Source organism: Rhinoderma darwinii, chromosome 10, assembly GCF_050947455.1.
Source record: "Rhinoderma darwinii isolate aRhiDar2 chromosome 10, aRhiDar2.hap1, whole genome shotgun sequence".
Lineage (NCBI taxonomy): Eukaryota > Metazoa > Chordata > Amphibia > Anura > Rhinodermatidae > Rhinoderma > Rhinoderma darwinii.
In genome coordinates this window covers 17676122-17696557 of record NC_134696.1, presented here as the reverse complement: position 1 = coordinate 17696557, position 20436 = coordinate 17676122, and the positions used below count along the sequence as shown (strand labels likewise).

General features: G+C 43.2%; 1 protein-coding gene across 1 annotated transcript in view; it reads left to right on the top strand.

The window, feature by feature from the left end:
- The window catches only part of LOC142661814 (period circadian protein homolog 3-like), a 33265-nt gene extending 17596 nt beyond the window's left edge, over positions 1 to 15669 (top strand). Inside the window, exons 12-22 of the mRNA XM_075839408.1 lie at positions 394 to 522; positions 1107 to 1233; positions 2412 to 2553; positions 3172 to 3296; positions 6851 to 7051; positions 9020 to 9277; positions 9954 to 10699; positions 12390 to 12573; positions 13559 to 13736; positions 14282 to 14432; positions 15076 to 15669. Coding sequence (XP_075695523.1) covers positions 394 to 522; positions 1107 to 1233; positions 2412 to 2553; positions 3172 to 3296; positions 6851 to 7051; positions 9020 to 9277; positions 9954 to 10699; positions 12390 to 12573; positions 13559 to 13736; positions 14282 to 14432; positions 15076 to 15249 — 2415 coding nt within the window. The 3' untranslated portion in view covers positions 15250 to 15669. The remainder of the gene's footprint in view (positions 1 to 393; positions 523 to 1106; positions 1234 to 2411; positions 2554 to 3171; positions 3297 to 6850; positions 7052 to 9019; positions 9278 to 9953; positions 10700 to 12389; positions 12574 to 13558; positions 13737 to 14281; positions 14433 to 15075) is intronic.
- Positions 15670 to 20436: the final 4767 nt, after the last annotated feature.

Here is a 20436-nt window from a genome sequence, read left to right as displayed (position 1 = left end):
TACTCTCCCATTTAACTCTTAAAGGGACAAGCAAGCTTAAAATCTTAACTACTCTCCAGTTGCTACAATTATTTATCAGCCATTCCAAGTGGGAAGGGACTGACTATTGTTTTGCTGCATTAAGGGACTCCTCCCCCCCCCCCCCCCCGTCAGCCCATCTGCAACACGATTGCGGGGGACTAATGGATTACCATGGCAGCCAGGGGCATAACTAAGGACCTTGTGTCTGCCGTGAGCATCTGCCTATGCTTCTGCTTGGTCCTTTAAAAAAAAAAAAAAAAAAAATATTGGTTGAATTGTATATGGGGCAGTGGTCTGTATGATGGGGGTGTGTGGTCGGCTTTCTTATTTGGCTGGGTTCATTAACATGCTTTCTCTAATCCTTTCGTGCAGCCTGTACACCATAATGGTTCCAGCGGCTACGGGAGTCTGGGAAGCAACGGCTCTTACGAGCATTACATAAGTATCGCCTCTTCTAGCGATTCCAATGGCAATTGCATGGATGAGACACACAAAGAACCGGTAAGTATTATTGACACTAACGTTGATTATTAGATGTATCTTAGGTCTTCATATTTGGCAACATAATCCATATTGTCTGTCGTACGTCTAGGGGTTGTCCGGGAGGTTGTGTAATGAGACCCATTTTTTATTTCTGCTTATGGAAAGTACAGAAACTCTTTAAAACTCAAATCATGTGTCCTATAACTTTCATTAAAATCCACTCCGTCCATAGAACCCCAAAGCAGTGGCCGTCCTTCACCTTAACACAGTTCTCCAGATCCCCTCTCAAAGGCCGAATATTGTGGCCGCCTGCATTACACAACTGGTCCCATTGAGATCAATGGCTCAGAGTGCTGTGCGTGATTTTCACACACCGCACACGGATGAGTTTAACGCTCGTCTGAATGAGCCGTAACTGTTTTTCGGAAACTAGCAATGCAAAACTTAAGTCAATCAGAGACTATTTAGAAGTAAAGCCGGCCATAGATGTAAATGTCAGAATACTCCATGTCAGGGGAAGAGCTTCACTTCACGTCTATGACCGGCTTTACCAAACATTACTCACCAGATTTCCTGTAATTTTGATTTTTGCTTGGTCACAGATGACTCTAAAGCAGGTGTGTACAGACATTAACCGTATCAAGAACATGGGACAGCAGGTTTACATCGATACAAGAAGCAAATCTCAGCCCAGTAGACGAGAAGTTCGAGGTACGGAGGTTCAGAAAGGTGAGGATACCTGACTGCTGCCTGACAGTCATGGTTTATTTAATCTCTGTGTACTATGATCTTTAAAGGCTTTAGATATTCACGCTGCCTTCCTGCATAGTGGACACTTGTTTGGCATGGGGCTGGGTAGTCCGGTGCCACATAAGAGGCTCGTAGTCACATTGTAGCCGTCCTGGCTATGTATTTTTTTTATTTTAGCCCCCTGATAAAATCCGGATTAGCGTAATAGCTCCACCTAGTGGTGAGATAGAAGAGTACATATAGATATGTTATTGGACATTATACTTCACATACATTATGACCGCAAAACACATTTGTATAATGGTGGTTGCATCAAGAAGCGCCGTGTGATCCTGGACATTAGGAGTCTCCATTATTCTCATAGGTATTGCTTAGGTAGAGGGCCTGTTTTTGTTGTTTTTTAACCCCTTAGTGACCAGCCTATTTTAGGCCCTAATGACTAAGCTATTTTTTTGGGGGGGTTTTCTATAGTCTCATTCAAAGAGCTATAACTTTTTTTTTTCCGTCGATTATAGCTCTGAGGACTTGTTTTTTGTGGGATTAGTTGTAATTTTTATTGGCACCATTTTGGGGTACATATAATTTTTTTTATTAACTTTTGTTGGGGGGGGGAATAGAAAAAAAACTTTAAAACGCATAGAACCCTGGCGGAATTTCAAGAGAACTTTTCACCTCCCCATACATGTGCAGCGTGTAATGGGCGGAGCTACACAAACCCTGGGGAATATTATATATATTTTTTTCTACCCTCCTCCGTTATTTCGCTATCTGTGCCGTTCTATTTGGCGCCCAATATTTAAATAACCCCCTGAACTGTCAATGGGGCGTGTAATGGCAAGGCGGCGTGTTACTATGGCTGTGACCCTGCCCAATCGGATACGGACAGTGTTGCAGCAAGAGCGAGGATAGAGGAGAGCATGTGCGCGCACGCCCTCACTCTTCAACTGTCAAGATCAGTCTTCTGCCCAACTGGCAAGGGGACGTGTCACTGCTACAGATCGTGTAAGAGCTGGAGAGAGGAAAGCGTGCATGCCAAGTAAAATGGACAAAAAAAAATAAACATTTTTCCAATATATCAGTGTTTTTTTTTTTGTTTTTTTTACTGGGAGATGATATATGAATTGATCATGTTGTGTTTTTGTTTTTTAATTGAACAGCCAAATCAAATCAAAATGCTTTCTTGAGACCTCAAGAGAATGTGATGGTGGACGGACCAGCAGCTTCATCGTGTGACGCCTCCAGGAAAGGACAGCATATCCCCTCGTATCAGCAGATCAACTGTGTGGACAGTATTATTAGGTAAGGGACTAGGATGGGTTGTCGGCATATTGAGGTATGATGTTTTCTTCTCCAATCACATCTAAAGTTTAGTACAGAATTTTTCTGATTTCCTGTGCACCGAAAAAGAGAGCAGTGCATTGTGGGACTTCCGATAACTGTAAAGCAGAGCTCAGTTGTTCGATCAAATGACTGACAGCAGAGTGGAGCTAAACCGCTGTCTGTTTCCAAGGGCAACCAACAGAATTTTTAAAGCAGCTATGTATATGGGTGAAAAGAATACATGACAACAGCGATTTCCTAAATTAGCATTCAGATTTGTCTCAACCTCCTCTTTTGGGGGGGACACTACAACTGTCACAGGCTCCTGGACCACCACTGATACCAAAAGTGACATTAGAGACATGTCAGAAGGTTATATCTGCGCTTTTCTGAATGTAGTAAAAGTTGTGCCAGCATATGCAAAGTAAAGTCACTTGAAGGTGTACGAAAAGCTGCCCAGCATCCATAAATTCGTAGAGTGTCTGACAACCAGCTCGCTGACTGTTTCCAGTAGAAACCGACAAAATTGTGACTTGTGCTCTAGTCTACAATACTGGCTTTAAACCCTCGTATTTCTGACGTATTTTCCCTTTGCAGGTATCTAGAGAGCTACAACATCCCAGCTTTAAAGAGGAAATGCGAGTCCTCCACCAATACCACTTCCTCCTCTGAAGACGACAAGCAGGGTGTCCCTGGACAGAATGACCTGGGGACTTTGGAAGGTAAAAATATTTTCGAGGTGGGGGGGATATGAGCCAGAACAAAAATCGAATTATCTTATTTTTTCTTTCATAAAAGTTAAGCACACGCACACGCGTTTCAGGATTTTGTCAGAACAGAAGACCGGGCGCTGTGGCACTGAGGGGAAGATATTTCCTACACATAGCAGACTTCCTTAGTTTGCAAATAGGCCTACCGACAAACAGTACATCCGAGTTTCTTCATAGCCGAGCAAATTTATTATTCAGGAGTCTGAATCCCCAAGTTCAATAGATTTTTCTAATAACTTTACAGAAGGGGATTAAGGAACTTTTTTTTTTTTTTTTTTAAGAGGCATTTTTAGTTTCTTTATGGCCAGGTTATCGGGTATTTTAATTGCTTTGTTTTGTAGTGCTTGAAGCTAAAAATAAACCATGTACCTCCAAAGAGGCAGCAATTTTCTTTGGGCATATTGCTCTTTCCACTGCACGTGGCTACTGCTGCTGCTAATCCAAATCGCACATAACCTATAGATTGGGAAGCCGCTTCTCTGCGGTGGCTGCCTGCCCGATAAAGCAATACAAGGTAAATTTACTTCTGAGCAAACGAGACTCCATGGTGCTTAAAGGGGATTTCTCGGACTATTATATTGATGGTCTGTCATTAGGGTAGGCCATCAATATCAGATCAGTGGAGGTCCAACTCCTGGCATCCCTGCTGATCAGTGGGCTGAATAGTCCGTGAGCACTGCTTGCCTTTCATGGTTTACCAGGCACAGCGCCGTACATTTAGTAGTGGCAATGCCTGGTAATGCAGCTCAGTCTCATTCAAGTAGAATAGGACAGAGCTGCAATACCAGGCACAGCCACTATCAAATGTGAGGCGCTGTGCCTGGTAAACCATGAAGGATATACGGTTCTTGCAGGGGTGCCGGGAATCGTATCTCCACCGATCTGGCATAGAAGGCCTACCCTATGGATAGATCATCAATATTCTAGTCCTGGAAAACCCCTTGAATACATTTTACACAAAGCAAATAAAATCTAGGAGTAACCATTCTGACAGGTACAAAGCAAATGTGATTATTTTATTTTTTCCACATGCCCCAGAAAACCTGTGTCCTTATCTGTCTTGCTTACTCTTGTTTCTCAATTTGATAAATACTTACACCCCGACTACTACCACCAACAGCCCATCGTGTTTTGGTGATTAGTCTGAGGGCTGTAGTAGGTTTCCTGGCAATGTTGTACCTCATTTGCACTACCAAGATTTCATAGCGACGACCTCCTGCACATGTGATAAATCGATCTTTCATATTTTTTGAAGTGTACCTGCCACCTACACCCCGCAGAGGCCGCCATGTCATCAGCACTAAGGCTGGGGCTACACGTGACTGTCGCTGTCCATAAAGAATACATTGATTTGCATTAAAGTCACGGGACGATTGCTCTGTGAAGCCCCTTATAGAGATTTGACCAGATGAAAATGAATAAAAGGCCGGTTCATTCAAAAAAAGTGAATCTATTTTTAATATCTTCCTACTAAGCTGAGATATGATAACTTTAAGTTGCAGGCCCAAAGCCTGAGGCTGCACTACTGAGAGATTCTGATGTCCTGTCTCCTTTTGATTTGTCAGGTGCGGTGTTGTCATGGAGATCTTGTGTCTACATCAATATCTACATCCTACCTGGCTTGACTAGTGGGCAATATCTGTGCACTTGTGAGGACATTGATGTATCTGAAGCCACACATGGTTTCCATGACAACACTTCACCTACAGACACAAATCAGAACAGGAAGTGTTGTCATGAGGCTCTCTCAATATTGCTTCTAAGCCTTTGGGCCCGTAACTATAAATTAAGGCCTGTTATTCATTTTCTGGAAGGTATGACGTGTGAGGATGTGGTGCACTGATCACCTACATCTGCATTGTTTGTCCTTATACTAATCAAAGTTTTGTCACTGTGCTGGAGCGTTAACTTATCTATAAACCTGATCATGTCATATGCAAATATAATGGACCCCGATCACCGAGCATTATGCTCTCATGAATGTGACTAGTCCGTGCCGAGTCTCATCAAAATGTCCCCGCTGAGAAAGTGGAGAATTATGTGTAAAGTTTTGTGAAGAAACTACGGAAAAGTTCAGTTCAACCAAAAGTCTGGATTTCCTGGTAATCTGGCATTGGGCAAAAAAAAATTAGTTCCAAGCGCCGGGAAATCACTCAGAGATGGACTGATGGGAAGGCCTGGGTGGCTGCCATTTTTCCCCCGTGGCTCTCTCTAAGAACCTCTTTTCCAGCGTTTCCAATATGTGCAGCAGAATTTACGTAGGCGAGGCGGCCTCTGACCTGAAGAGTACGACATAAAGACAGCAGAGCGGGCTAGGGAATTTTTTTTTATATTTATTTTTTTTTTTTTAACTTTTGGCAATAAAAAAAAAAGCCCCAGTCCTTTCTGCTTTGTCTTCAGGCTGTGCTCTTAAATATTTGTAAGAAACCTGCAGCGTTGGGCTAGGCCTCGTGGAGAATTTACAGGAACTGAAAGTTGCATGCGACCAAGTTGCAAAGAAATCTCGTTTTGAGTTTGTGTGATGATTGTGAGGTTCCTTGCAACTTTTTTTTTTTTTTCCCCATTTGGAAACCTTAAAGTGTAGCTAATTGTTCGACAAACTTCTGACATGTCATAGTAACATGTCAGAAGTTTGTATATGTGGGGGTCCGAGCACTGAGACCCCCACCAATCGCTAGAACGAAGCTGTTGAAGTTTTCGTGTGAGCGCTCAGCTGCTTCGTGTCTGTTCGGCTTTTTCCGGAAAGCTGATGTATCGGAGTACGGGCTCATAGACTTTCTATTGAGTCCGTACACCGATACATTTATTTCCGGAAAAAGCCGAACAGACAACAAAGCGGCTCAGCGCTCACACGAAAACTTCAGCAGCTTCGTTCTAGCGATTGGTGGGGGTCTCAGTGCTTGGCCCCCCACCAATCAAAACTTCTGACATGTCACTATGACATGTCAGAAGTTTGTCGAACATTTAGCTACACTTTAATGTTGCCTACACGGTAATACTACGATTTTACTGCAAATTACGGGTGACTCCGTGTCACCTTGGTGGTCTCGCCTAAATTATTTGGAGTTTTTTCCTACTAGACTTGATGAGGCTCCGTTTCTTTTGTACAAATCACCATTGCTCTCTGCCGCACTCACAAGTATATATCTCCGCTACCTGTTCTCACCACTAGGGCGGCGATCTGTGTGTGGAAGGTTCTCTGCACCGTAGCCTTATCAGGTATATTCGGAAAATGCTTCATGCTGCCGGTTTCTTAGAAAAGTTGCATAAGTAATTACACTTTAAGGTCCGACACTTCTCTGCTAAATGTCTGACGCACCGGGACAACTTCCAGTAATCTGGCATTTCCAATATTCTGGGAATGTTACTGTATTGGTCGTTACACTTGCACTGGTTAAACTTTTGATGAGGGATCCCATCTTGAGTTTCCACAAATCATTGAAGAGATCTTGATATTTAAACGTAAAAACTCAAGTGTCCTCGAATTTGTCTTGTATCGTTGCAAGATGTTCCTGTGTTGAGAGCGCCAATCTCCACGAGACCATTATCAGCGGAGTCGATGGTCACTGCCGACGCTCAGACAACAGCCGCTGCGGTGGGAGCTCCACTGACCGACCTTACCCTGTCCAAGGCAATGAGTGTGGTTTCTGTCACCAGCCAGTGTAGCTACAGCAGTACCACTGTACATGTTCCTCAGCCCGAGTCAGGTATCTATCGGGGGGATATATTATGGGGAGAATTTCACAAATGCTGTTTCTTTTTTCACAGTTTATAATGTTTGACTTCTGCTTATTGCGTTTAAATCTGAGTTTATACGCAGGGTTGTGCTCAAGGAACAAGCCACACTCACTTGCTCCATAAGATTCATAATGAAATGTAAGGGAAGTCGCCAAATAAAACCCTATTTAATTTCAGGACAAGCAAAACTGACTGTCCAACAAACAAGCACGTTTTTTTTTCCCCCCGACAATTTAAGATATCTAACCCCCCCCCCCCAATGGAGATAAGCGGCATTTGGAAATATCTGGCACCACTTATCATCAGGTGAAACGTAGCACCCACCACCAAAATACTAATCTATGTGATCTGGTTTTTGTTTTACCCCTCAATATCAGACCTTGGAGCACGGTCTGGCAGCCCCAAAGACATTCGACTATTTCAGACCTGATGTCTACGGGCAGCTTATTGCCGTTTTTGCACCACGATCAGGTGGACATCCAAACCGTTTCCGTTATCAAAATCTTTTTCACTGTAGCGCTGTTTTGCTATAATGCCGATAATGGAAGATTCTCTACCGATTCCATTAACCCTGTAGGATCGTGTTTTTGGAGGTCGTTTTGGCCGATTGTTTTTTTCTGTGTGCAGATCACCAGCGATCAGCTGATTGCAGGGTGATCGTCGTGATCAGCCAATATCGCTGGAGGAACCAAATCGCAAGGGCGTCCATTGTTTTACATAGAGGATGTCGCTCCTCCAGAACAAGGGCTGCTTTATGCTTTGCATAATAGAGGGGGGGGGGGGTATTTTTTAGTATGTGGAACCCTCCCTCCCCTGTTCCCTCAAAATACCCTAGTAGGCCAAATGGAAATGGATTGACTTTCACTGAAAACCCGTCTTAAAACCGTGATAATAGGACAGGGTTCAATGGGTTCTATACCGATGGGAAATCCAGCTACAGGGACTGGAATTGGGACGTGGTAAAACTTTCTAATATACCATCTAGCTGTTGGCCTTTTCAAAGGTTGTTTTTTTTTCCCCACTATTTTCAATCTTTGCTTGCTGTCAGTGAATGGGAACCTTTTCTTACATTTATAAGCTGAAAACCCATGCAGACTTACAATTTTATCCAGTCCAGGCAAACTTTTTGTGAGCAAAATGCATCCTCAAAACACAGCTCACCTGATTTTGCTAGTGTATTAGCGCTGCTTTAAAAAGGGAAGCTTCCATTCACTAACAAGAAGCAGATATCTTGAAAATATTGATGTATTAAAAGGCAAAGTGTATTAGAAAGGCATGATGAGTTGTAGTTTTGCAATAGCTGTACAGCCATAGGTTGGAGACCTGGAGCTTCCACTTATGGATTGGAAACGGGCCAGGGCGTGATGTATGGGGGATGCACCACATCCCCGTAATCTGTACTGAGCAGAATTGGGACAGGGTCAATTTGAGGCCATACCCCATCCCTGGTCCAGCCTCTTCAGCCGAATCTCATGTTGGTATAGAACCCTTAGAGTGAGATATATATATATATATATATATATATATATATATATATATATATATATATTTTTTTTTTTTTTTCTACATTTCCCCCCCAATTATTTTTTATTTATCTTCTCTGGCTAAATTTGCTGACACCGCTTCCCCTCTTCAGTCAGAAATGTCTCCGCTGTCCAACAATTGAATTACATAACCGCGGTTATATTCGCCTAGTGCTTTTTGTTAGGGGTTCATGCCACATACCCTGGCAAAATATCGGGATAATTAAGACTCCAGCAGTTTTGTTTTTGTATTTTTTTTTGCTTTCACTTCCATTTCTGTTTTTGTTTGTCTGTTCAGGTGTGCAACCCCCTAGGTGTAGTCTGTGATTGGGGTGTGTAGTATTTAGAAACCTTGTCGGCCGCCTATGCATCATTCAGACGATGACCCTTGTGTTGCTTCCCTTTTGTCTTCAGAGGTGACGGCCATAGAAGACGCTACAGCTGGGAGTGAACAGATCGATATGAGATCTTCCCAAGCTGCAGGTTCCAGTGTTACCCCAGAGGAGTTTAAACAGGTCGGGTTAACCAAGGAGGTCCTGTCTGCCCACACGCAGAAAGAGGAGCAGAACTACGTGGACAGATTCCGGCAGAGGATCCTGCAGTCTCCATACAGCGGTTATCTACAGCCGGACAGTCAGAGCAAAGCCTGCTCCCATGAGCCGGGAATACAAGGTAGTGGTCAATGATTAGTCTCTCTCTTCCCCTCAGTTGTCTCTTTGTCCTTCCGCCAAAGAAGTGAAAAAGAATGGAGATCTAGTCCTGGTGAAGACTACCCGAGAAGGAGTTCAATACTGTACCGTGCCAAAGCATCACGGTCGCAAAGTTCAGGACCATGTAATAGTCCTATAGAGGCAACTTAAGAAATAGAACATCCCTGATGCGTAATTGTGAATACTAAATGGCAACGGGGTTTGCCCGTCTTGGTCCTTCATGCCATAAATGTCTGATAGATGCAGGTCCCACCTCTAGGACCCGCAACTATCTCTAGAACGTGGCTCCTTGCCCCCCCCCCCCCATCTTAGCTTATCCCACTGTCGCTGCGCCGACCACTAACTGACGTCAGTACGGAAACTGGGGAGCACAACGAGCGCCACTATTTCCATGCTACCGACCACCTCGTCAATCAGTGGCCGGAGATAAGTGAGAGCAAGAAAAGGTGGGATGGGTGTCAGGGGGCCCAGTTCTAGATAGATGGGGGTCCCACCTCTGGGATCTGCACCTATCGGACATTTACGGCATGTCTTTTGGATATGTCTAAGATGGGAATACTCCTTTAATGATCAATGATCTGTAACATTCAATGTTCTAAAACCTCTAGAATTTTGATGGGTTTTTCTTTTCTCTGCAGAACATTCCTCTCCCCAAACTACCCCGGCTGCTTTGAAAAAAGGTAAAAAACAGGGCAAGCACAAGAGGCAGAAACCCATGGAATCATCAGACAGTAACGGATCTCATCCCAATCTGCCACCACGTCCAAGAAAGACAGGACCTTTGCCACCATCTTGGCCACAGTCTGAAGTCTCACACCCAAGTCCTTCAAACATAGCCTTCCCAGCTCCAATGATGATCCCAATTCCACCAGCGTATCCCATGCCTGGGTTTCAGCTCCCACACATGGGCACCACCGTAACAGGAGACTGTACCAATTCGACATTCACTCCGGAGTCTATACCACAATCTAACATTTCCTACAACGTGCAGCCATTCCCAGCGTTCCCATCTCCATACATGGGCACATTCATGGCTGTGATCCTCCCCAATTATAATGTGTACCCACCTATCAACCAACAGATACCTCCGCCTTTCTTTCCCACTCAGTACCCTTGCCCACCACCATATCCATATGCTGGAATGCCAGTTGCTCCCCAAACTGTGCCACCCCAAATTCCCACAGACTTTATGGAGCCAACATCTCGAGCATCTTCTGCCATGTCTGCAGAGGAGCAGCAGGAAGTTCAGAGCGATGATCCACGTCTTTTCAGTAACTCTAGAAGCAGTTCCCCATTACAGCTGGTCCTTCTTCAAGAGGAATTGCCAAAACCAGCAGATCCTCCCGAAGGAACCAAGACCGAAAACCAAGTGGCCATCAAATGCGTGAGTTGTGTTCTTTCTATGGAAACTTATTGGCCTATACATTGCTTTACCTTTTTAGTCTACAATATCCATTCAGATATGTATACATTCTAACTACTCCAGAACCATATTCGAATCAATAGCGGGTAGTATTATAGTAGTTATATTCTTGTGTATAGGGGGCAGTATTATAGTAGTTATATTCTTGTATATAGGGGGCAGTATTATAGTAGTTATATTCTTGTATATAGTGGGCAGTATTATAGTAGTTATATTCTTGTGTATAGGGGGCAGTATTATAGTAGTTATATTCTTGTATATAGGAGCAGTATTATAGTAGTTATATTCTTGTATATAGGGGCAGTATTATAGTAGTTATATTCTTGTATATAGGAGGCAGTATTATAGTAGTTATATTCTTGTATATAGGAGCAGTATTATAGTAGTTATATTCTTGTATATAGGGAGCAGTATTATAGTAGTTATATTCTTGTATATAGGAGCAGTATTATAGTAGTTATATTCCTGTATATAGGGGGCAGTATTATAGTAGTTATATTCTTGTATATAGGAGGCAGTATTATAGTAGTTATATTCTTGTATATAGGAGCAGTATTATAGTAGTTATATTCTTGTATATAGGGAGCAGTATTATAGTAGTTATATTCTTGTATATAGGGGCAGTATTATAGTAGTTATATTCTTGTATATAGGGAGCAGTATTATAGTAGTTATATTCTTGTATATAGGAGCAGTATTATAGTAGTTATATTCTTGTATATAGGAGCAGTATTATAGTAGTTATATTCTTGTACATAGGGGGCAGTATTATAGTAGTTATATTCTTGTATGTAGGGGCAGTATTATAGTAGTTATATTCTTGTATATAGGGTGCAGTATTATAGTGGTTATATTCTTGTATATAGGGGGCAGTATTATAGTAGTTATATTCTTGTATATACGGGCAGTATTATAGTAGTTATATTCTTGTATATAGGGGCAGTATTATAGTAGTTATATTCTTGTATATAGGGGGCAGTATTATAGTAGTTATATTCTTGTATATAGGGGCAGTATTATAGTAGTTATATTCTTGTATATAGGAGTAGTATTATAGTAGTTATATTCTTGTACATAGGGGGCAGTATTATAGTAGTTATATTCTTGTATATAGGGGGCAGTATTATAGTAGTTATATTCTTGTACATAGGGGGCAGTATTATAGTAGTTATATTCTTGTATATAGGGGCAGTATTATAGTAGTTATATTCTTGTATATAGGGGGCAGTATTATAGTAATATTCTTGTATATAGGGGGCCGTATTATAGCAGTTATATTCTTGTACATAGGGGGCCGTATTATAGTAGTTATATTCTTATATATAGGGAGCAGTATTATAGTAGTTATATTCTTGTATATAGGGGGCAATATTATAGTAGTTATATTCTTGTATATAGGGGCAGTATTATAGTAGTTATATTCTTGTATATAGAGGCAGTATTATACTAGTTACATTCTTGTATATACGGGCAGTATTATAGTAGTTATATTCTTGTATATAGGAGCAGTATTATAGTAGTTGTATAGAATTGTGTTAATCTCTAAAGGTTCCCATACACATAGAGTAGTAAAAATGGTTAATATATCCAGTAAAGACTATCCTTGTTTCTGTAGTAATAAACACCATCATTCTCATACTTGTTCTTACAGGCTGACACGGCAGAGGATAGCGGTAACGCTGATAGCCATTCAGCTTCTAGTGAACTCTTCGACCTCTTACTACAGGAGGACTCCCAGTCAGGCACTGGATCAGCGGCTTCCGGAAGTGGATCTGCGAACTCCTTCTCCTTAGGGTCTGGTTCTACCTCAAACGGAACGTCGGGAAGTGGCATAGGTATGAATTGACTGGAAGTTTGCTGGTCACATAAATAAGTTGTGTTTTATTGTAATTACCCTAGTCTGACAATGGCACAATGTCTTGTTCCGCTTTGAACTGTATACCAGACTGGATGGTATCGGTGCATAACAGAATAAAGCATGTACGTTTTAGGTGGAGACGGTGCTGGACAGATCATCTTAGTTACAATGATCGTATAGCCATAAGCCATGGGTAAGCAACCTGCAGCTCTGGATGTGACTGGAGTACAGGGCATGGTTTATTACTATGGAAGTGTTTGCAAAGGTACTCCATATTATATGCAGATGTCAGATTGTATCAAAGTGTGTCTACTCTTTAACTGATTTGAAACCGGACAGTAAAGGGGCTCTCCACTAAATTGTCTCCCGTAATATGTGTTTATGGGATAGATTTCACTTTTTTCGTTTCAACACTGTTGTCCTTTTGGAGGCTTCAAAATCTGCATTCATTGCACATGTCTAATGTCCTCCTCTGTCGCATACCTGCAAATTACAGGCGCGCTGGGCCCACTGAATGTGCTGTAATGTTAACGAGGCTTAAACTGTACATAGAAATATAACCTTTGTATTCAATAATCTTAAATATAAGGCCATCACTACACACACGACCTTATGGGAAAACCAGCCTTTTAGTGTAGAGCCACTTTATTTGTGCCTGTCCATTGTAGAGCGCGCAGACTGCAAAAAAAAAAAGATTAAAATGGGCATCGTGAAGGCCATACTGAGCCCACCCAGAGATGTCGCAGCGATGCATCTGTGTTCATTTATTCCGTCATGCACGGACTCTTCATAGGGATCAGCGATTTTCCCCTTCTCAAAACCTAAATTGTTTACACTCTGAACATTGTTTATGATGTGATGTTCTAGATCTGGATAATGGCGAGCGGTGCACCTGTATGTGTGAAAGAAACGGTTACCGTACCCCATGTTTTATTCTTTGTTTTTTCTCTAACATCTTAAAGGGAGTAATAACAGCAGCAAGTATTTCGCCAGCAAGTCCTCCGATACCTCCAAGAAAGGGCATAAGCGACAGGAGGGGGCGGAATCTGATGCTTTCCCCAAGGCTGCAGGAGACTCAATATGGGCTATGATAGAGCGTACACCTACCCCTATTATGATGACATATCAGCTACCCGAAAGGTAAGAAATGGGCATGGCGTCAGCCTGTTATATGCGGTTTTTGTCATTTTATAGAGGCTCTATATTAAAATGGCAGCATTTTGGAAGTGCTGCAAATTACACATACACCCCCGTTCCAATTCTGCCTCCTCCAGCAGTGTTCATGGGGTTGGAGCTAGAGAACAAAATGTCTCTTCCAGAAGGCGCTGGAGTATGTTGTAGAATACATTATCCGTAAGAGAATTTCTGTGAGGATACATCGACGACATTTTATTTATTACTTTTTCACACTCCACCCCTTGGGCTTCTGTAAGCTCCATTTATCTGTGTGGGGATGCGGAATTTGACTGGGTTATTTAATAGCCCTTTTTTTTTTTCTTTTTACCTCTTAAAGTGCATCTGTCTTTTAAACACAACAGTGGCGCTTCTGTTGTTTTATATAATCATTCGTTAAAAATGGCCGCCTCCTCTGTTTAAAGTGACTGGTCCACTTTACCTGCTTCATGGGCTGAGATCTGTCCTCTCTTAGTATATTATTTCTAGGTTCTCTTGCTTCCTTTCTCCAGGGATAAAGAAACCTTGTTAAAAGAGGATCTTGAGAAACTGACGGCCATGCGGAACAAGCAGCCCTGGTTTACAGAACAGCAAAAAGAGGAGCTGGCGGAGGTGCACTCGTGGATTCGAAACCGCACAATACCTCAGGAGATCAACACTCAAGTACGCGATAGAATTCTTCTTTTCCTCTATTTATAAATCCTATAGGAAAGCACTAAAAGCTGACCTGTTATATATGACAAAAATGTATAGCGGAGTGGCATCCTCACCCCTAGTAAAGCTGGGTGACAGCCGCCTCTAATATTAGCCATATTGGTTGTCAGCCAGCTTTCCCAACCGCTAAGCAGAATTTTTTTAACCGCATTAACAGAGGTGCACGAATCAAGGATTTACTGCCGACGCTTTTTAAAGGAACATTCCAGGCAAAACGGATATTGTTTTTCCTATTCCAGGGCCTGAGGGGGTGGAGCATGACCCAGGGAGTCCAAGAACACCAAGTCGAAAATTCCTGTCATGCTCCGACCCTTCAGGCCCTGCACTAGGCACAACACATGTATAAGTTTTGCCTGAAGTGTTCCTTTTAAAAAAAATAATTAACTCCTTAGATCTGCAATCTCCAAGCGGTGGCTTTCCAGCTGGTGTGAAACTACAACTCCCAGCATGCTGAGTTTCATTACAGCTAGAAAGCCGCAGGTTGGAGACAAAATCCCTAGATTGACCGCAAGAATAAGACTACGGAGAGAGTATACCAGGCTGCTGTGTGTAGATTCTGGAATCTCATGCCCGTGTCTTTTGCTGCCCACAGGGATGTCTCACATGTGTAAAGGGCACCACCGCATATAAGGAGCCCAAAAAGAAGGAAGACCAAAGGGCAGTTGAAGACTCCACCAAAGCTACAGAACACTCAACGACACCACAAACTCCGTGCCTGAACAGTCCCAGCGACCCGGGAGAAAACACGAAAAACTCTGAGACGTGACTTTTTTTTTTTATTTTCTCTCTAAATATTTATTTTTTCTATATAAAATGTTTTGTTTTATGTCCGTTCGACTCGCGGCACAAAAGAGGAAGCTTTACGTTCCTTACATCTCGGGGAAGAAGCCGACCGTTTTCATGTTCCATGACTTGACCCTGTGCCAAGACTCTCACTGTCCACACTCCAGCCTGACATTCTTACTATGGACACAGCTGTAATATTTCCCGGTGGGCCCGCACAGTCTTATTTTGGAAAACTTTTTTGATAATTTTTCTTTCCAGATGGAGGTCGTTGCCTTTTGCTCTTGTCCGGTCTGTAAATATCCGTCGTTAAACATGTACTAGAGCGGAGTGAGTGGTTTCCAGTCATTTCTTTTTTTTATTTGTACATTTCTATATTAATAAAAATGAACTTTGAAGATTACAGTTGTCTAAACTGGTGTTTTTCTTACGTCCAAAAAATTGTTGAAACCGCCCTACGAGCCTCAATGACAATGTTCACACACCGCAGTTCCATTGTACATGCCTTTGTAAATGCATTACTCCTCTTGTACTGATCCTGAGTAACAACTTGTATTCTACTCCAGAGCTGCACTCTGACTCCAAAGCAGAATATAGTGTGCATACATTACTTATCCTGTACTGATCCTGAGTTATATCCTGTATTATACTCCAGAGCTGCATTCACTATTCTGCTGGTGGAGTCACTGTGTACATACATTACATTACTGATCCTGAGTTATATCCTGTATTATACTCCAGGGCTGCCCTCACTATTCTGCGGGTGGAGTCACTGTGTACATACATTACTTATCCTGTACTGATCCTGAGTTACAATCTGTATTATACTCCAGAGCTGCACTCACTATTCTGTTGGTGGAGTCACTGTGCACATACATTACATTCCTTATCCTGTACTGATCCGGAGTGACATCCTGTATTATACTCCAGAGCTGCACTCTCTATTCTGCTGGTGCAGTCACTGTGTACATACATTACACTACTTATCCTGTACTGATCCTGAGTTACACCCTGTATTATACTCCAGAGCTGCACTCACTATTCTGCTGGTGGAGTCACTGTGTGCATACATTACTTATCCTGTACTAATCCTGAGTTACATCCTGTATTATACTCCAGAGCTGCACTCACTATTCTGCTGGTGGAGTCACTGTGTACATACATTACATTACTTATCCAGTACTGATCCTGAGTTACATCCTGTATTATACTCCAGACCTGCACTCACTATTCTGCTGGTGGAGTCACTGTGTACACACATTACATTACTTATCCTGTACTGATCCTGAGTTACATCCTGTATTATACTCCAGAGCTGCACTCACTATTCTGCTGGTGCAGTCACTGTGTACATACATTACATTACTTATCCTGTACTGATCCTGAGTTACAGCCTGTATTATACTCCAGAGCTGCACTCACTATTCTGCTGGTGGAGTCACTGTGTACATACATTACATTACTTATCCAGTACTGATCCTGAGTTACATCCTGTATTATACTCCAGACCTGCACTCACTATTCTGCTGGTGGAGTCACTGTGTACACACATTACATTACTTATCCTGTACTGATCCTGAGTTACATCCCGTATTATACTCCAGAGCTGCACTCACTATTCTGCTGGTGCAGTCACTGTGTACATACATTACTGATCCTGATTTATATCTTGTGCTATAATTCTGCGGGCTTCAGAGATTAAATCTTCCAGCATCCAATGCGGATTCATTGTCTGTACAGAGCTTGCTCTGGTGTTTTGTATTCTGGAAAGTGTTATCTTTGCACTAGACACTGAAGTGATGTTGTTCTTATACATATTAGATGAAAGTTGTCCGCTGATGTCCAGGTAAAGGATTAGGCCTGTGTGATTTCAGCATGCCGATCATTTGTTCCCGCGGGAGGTGTCTTCTTCCTCTCAGACGAGCCAAGTGTGCATGTATATGGGAGAGTCGGGAGGAATAGCTTTCGACTGAACAAGCATTTGGCCTACAGCTATCTACGGGCAGCTTATCTGTTACCTCCTACACTATAAGGGCTCACTTAAGATGCTAGGGGTGTGCTTGACGACCAGCTTGTTGAATTCAGTGACCGCCACCAGAATTGTGAATGCAGCACTGAACGGAAGCCAAGATAGTAGGTTAAAGAAAAACTCAATTTTCCTATTCTTGATGCCTGTGATGCAACCACAACTGTGTGCATGCGCTCGAAGGACATGTTCATATGAACATAGATCAGGGCCATCATTTCTTGCAAAGCTAATCCGGTTTCCCTTGCAGACCAATTGGCTTAGAGGGACAGATTTTTCAACATATAGGGTGCGCCATCTTATGCCCCTCCACCCCCAGGAAGTTGGGGTCCGTTCCTTCACATTTTGTTTTTTATAAGGCGATCTTATAGGAGAGTAATGTAAACTCTGATATTGCCAAATTTGGGGTCTAGAGGGATGGGTGACCACTCCAGTGGATTGTCACCCATCCCACTGTCTCATTATACATTTTTTTTAGAGCCTGCAGAGACTTAGGACCCTCTACAAATTCCCTCCACTATTTGGGTTAAAGGGAACCTGTCACCAGCATTTTACCAATCAAACCAGCAATACCTGGTGAAAAATCATTGTTATGTAACCTATAATTATTTTCTAAGTAGCGCTGTACCATTTAACTTTTTAGTGCTAATGAGCAGAAAAGAGTCAAATCCTCATTTGCAAAGAGTCACATCTTCATTCCTCCAGCGTTTCTCAGTTGCCTCCACCGCCTCCTTTTTAATTGACCGCTCCTCTCCCTCCACAGCACATGAAATCCTGTGGATGTCTACGACCGCGGCGCATGCGCATTGGACGGTTTCAGGGACGAACGAAACCGGCAAGGGTAGTGTAACTCAGATGAAGCCCTTGTGTGATATTTTAAACGAGCTGTCCGGGCCGAACAGGCGGTGGCGGTGGGCGTGGGCAGGCTCTAGAAGCCACACAATAGAGTGAACATTTACCACCATAAAAGGCGCAAAGATTTTAAAGAGCGATATTTACAGGCAGTGGAGGAATTTAGGACCGGGAATAACGGAAATAAACTGGACCGCTGCAGCCATTGAGCGGTGAGGAGAGTTCAACAGATATGTTGATGACCGGTTCCCCTTAAAGCGTCAACCTGAGAGAGGCGCCGATCCGGTTTATGGTCACCTTAGCAGCCTGTGTGTGTGTGTGTGTGTGTGTGTGTGTCACACACCACCCCCCCCCCCCCCTCAAATATTGTATACCATGTACTGCATAGACCTAGGAATATATAGAAACCTGTATGGAAGCTGATGGTGCTATTATTTCCTGAGCCTAAAGTTAGATCTGTGTAATCTGGGCCGGTAGCGATCCATCCTCCACACGTTGTCACCTGTCAGCAGTGAGTTATCATTCCCAGAGGAGTAATGAAGGAGAAGATGAGGCCCGTGTCCAGTAAGAGATTCATTGATCTGGGGTCTAGACATGTGGGATGTAATGATTCTGAGGTTATCAACGTCCCGGGTGCCGTGTTCTACAGATGTAAAGAAATTCTCCGGCCACAACTGATCTTAACATCTGCAGGCAGTAAAAAGCCTTAAATTGGCTTATTTATATGGCCTGTCCAGGTTAGAAAATGAAATTTCCATACACTCTATTAGGGAATTCTGACTTAATAGAGGGGGGTCCTGTGTTCAGAATCCTCATCTTTTGACCGGAGTGGAGAGCGGTTACAAAGAGTGTCTCTATCTCTGGAGGACTTGTCCTGTCCTGCATTACCCAGACAGCCCTTTGATGTGAAGGAGCACCGTGTAATGCTAAATTTCCCCTGTGGTGGCGCTGCAGAAAAACTGTACACTAATGCCTCATGCACATGACCGTTGTGCCACTCGGGCCATTCTTGACAGCATCCAAGTAGCACCTGATAGTCTTCACGGACCCGTTTACTTTAGCGGGTCAATCGGGTCCGTGAAAAATGGTCCGAGTCAACGATCCGAGGAAAGATAGAACATGTCCCATCTTTCCTCGGATCACTGATGGGACTCGGACGGCGCACAGGGTCTTGTCCATGAGGCGTTACAGCCAGGTTCCCCATACAGATTAGACAATCACTGAGGGTCCCAGCAGGAGGACACTTCTAATGAGTAAATAAAGGTAAAAAAAAAATAATAATCCAACAATTTTATGGGATGCTAAAATCTACACGAATTAGGGAGGTCCTCGTATTATAATGAACAGCGGTGTTGGAGATTGATTCATAGATGAACTAAACGTTGGGGAAAAAGGGTAATTCCCGCGGGTCCTCCACAAGGTAGGCTCCAGGTGTGTGGTCCCATAGGCAGCACAGCCACAGTGGATACTCCTCTGTACGTTCGGTTTGGCAAGCATAGAGCATGCATTGGCTGCTGCCTCTGAGCCCAAGTGACCCTGGCATTTTCCCAGTGCTGACGTCAGCCCCCGGCCTCCCCCAAGTACATAGGTTTGCCCCGCTTTCTATTTGGTCACAACTGCAGGGACTGAATGCAGCTTTTCTTAACTTACCTTTCACTTACCCGCTCAGGTGCCCCAACATGCGATGGAGGGTGCCCATAGAGGGCGATGGAAAGTTCCTCAGTGAGTGAGAGAGATATATTACAATGTTATTTTTATATTATATGGGCACAGTGTGGTGGTATTATTTGTGCATTATATGACAGTATTATATGGGCACTATATGGCGTGGCTGTGGGGTTTCCACCAACCTTAATATGGAGCTGCCTCGTTGGCATGAACGCTCTTCACGCATTCCTTTGAAAGCCCTCTGCTGGCAGCCATACATATATATGGCCTCTACCCCGCCGACCTCAGCTGGTGTTGGCCTCATGAACAGGGCAGATCTTGAGACTGACACCTAAACCTCCCTCGGGCTGGGTCTCGTGAGTAGTTGTACAGTCTTTGGCAGGTCGCCGGTGACTTGGGTGCACACCCTAATAATGGGAATGACCGCACTCGACTATTCTCCGTTTCGTTCTTTTATAGGAAATTTAAGTTAATGAGGTTTTATTTTAGCCAATTATTGTAAATGTGAGGCATACGCTCCACCACTGTATGTGATCCACAGGGTTAAGCGCACGCTGGAGGAGCAGCTTATGCAGAACCTATTGGATCATTTGTCTTCCCTGCAGACCTGAGGCGCAGACCCTG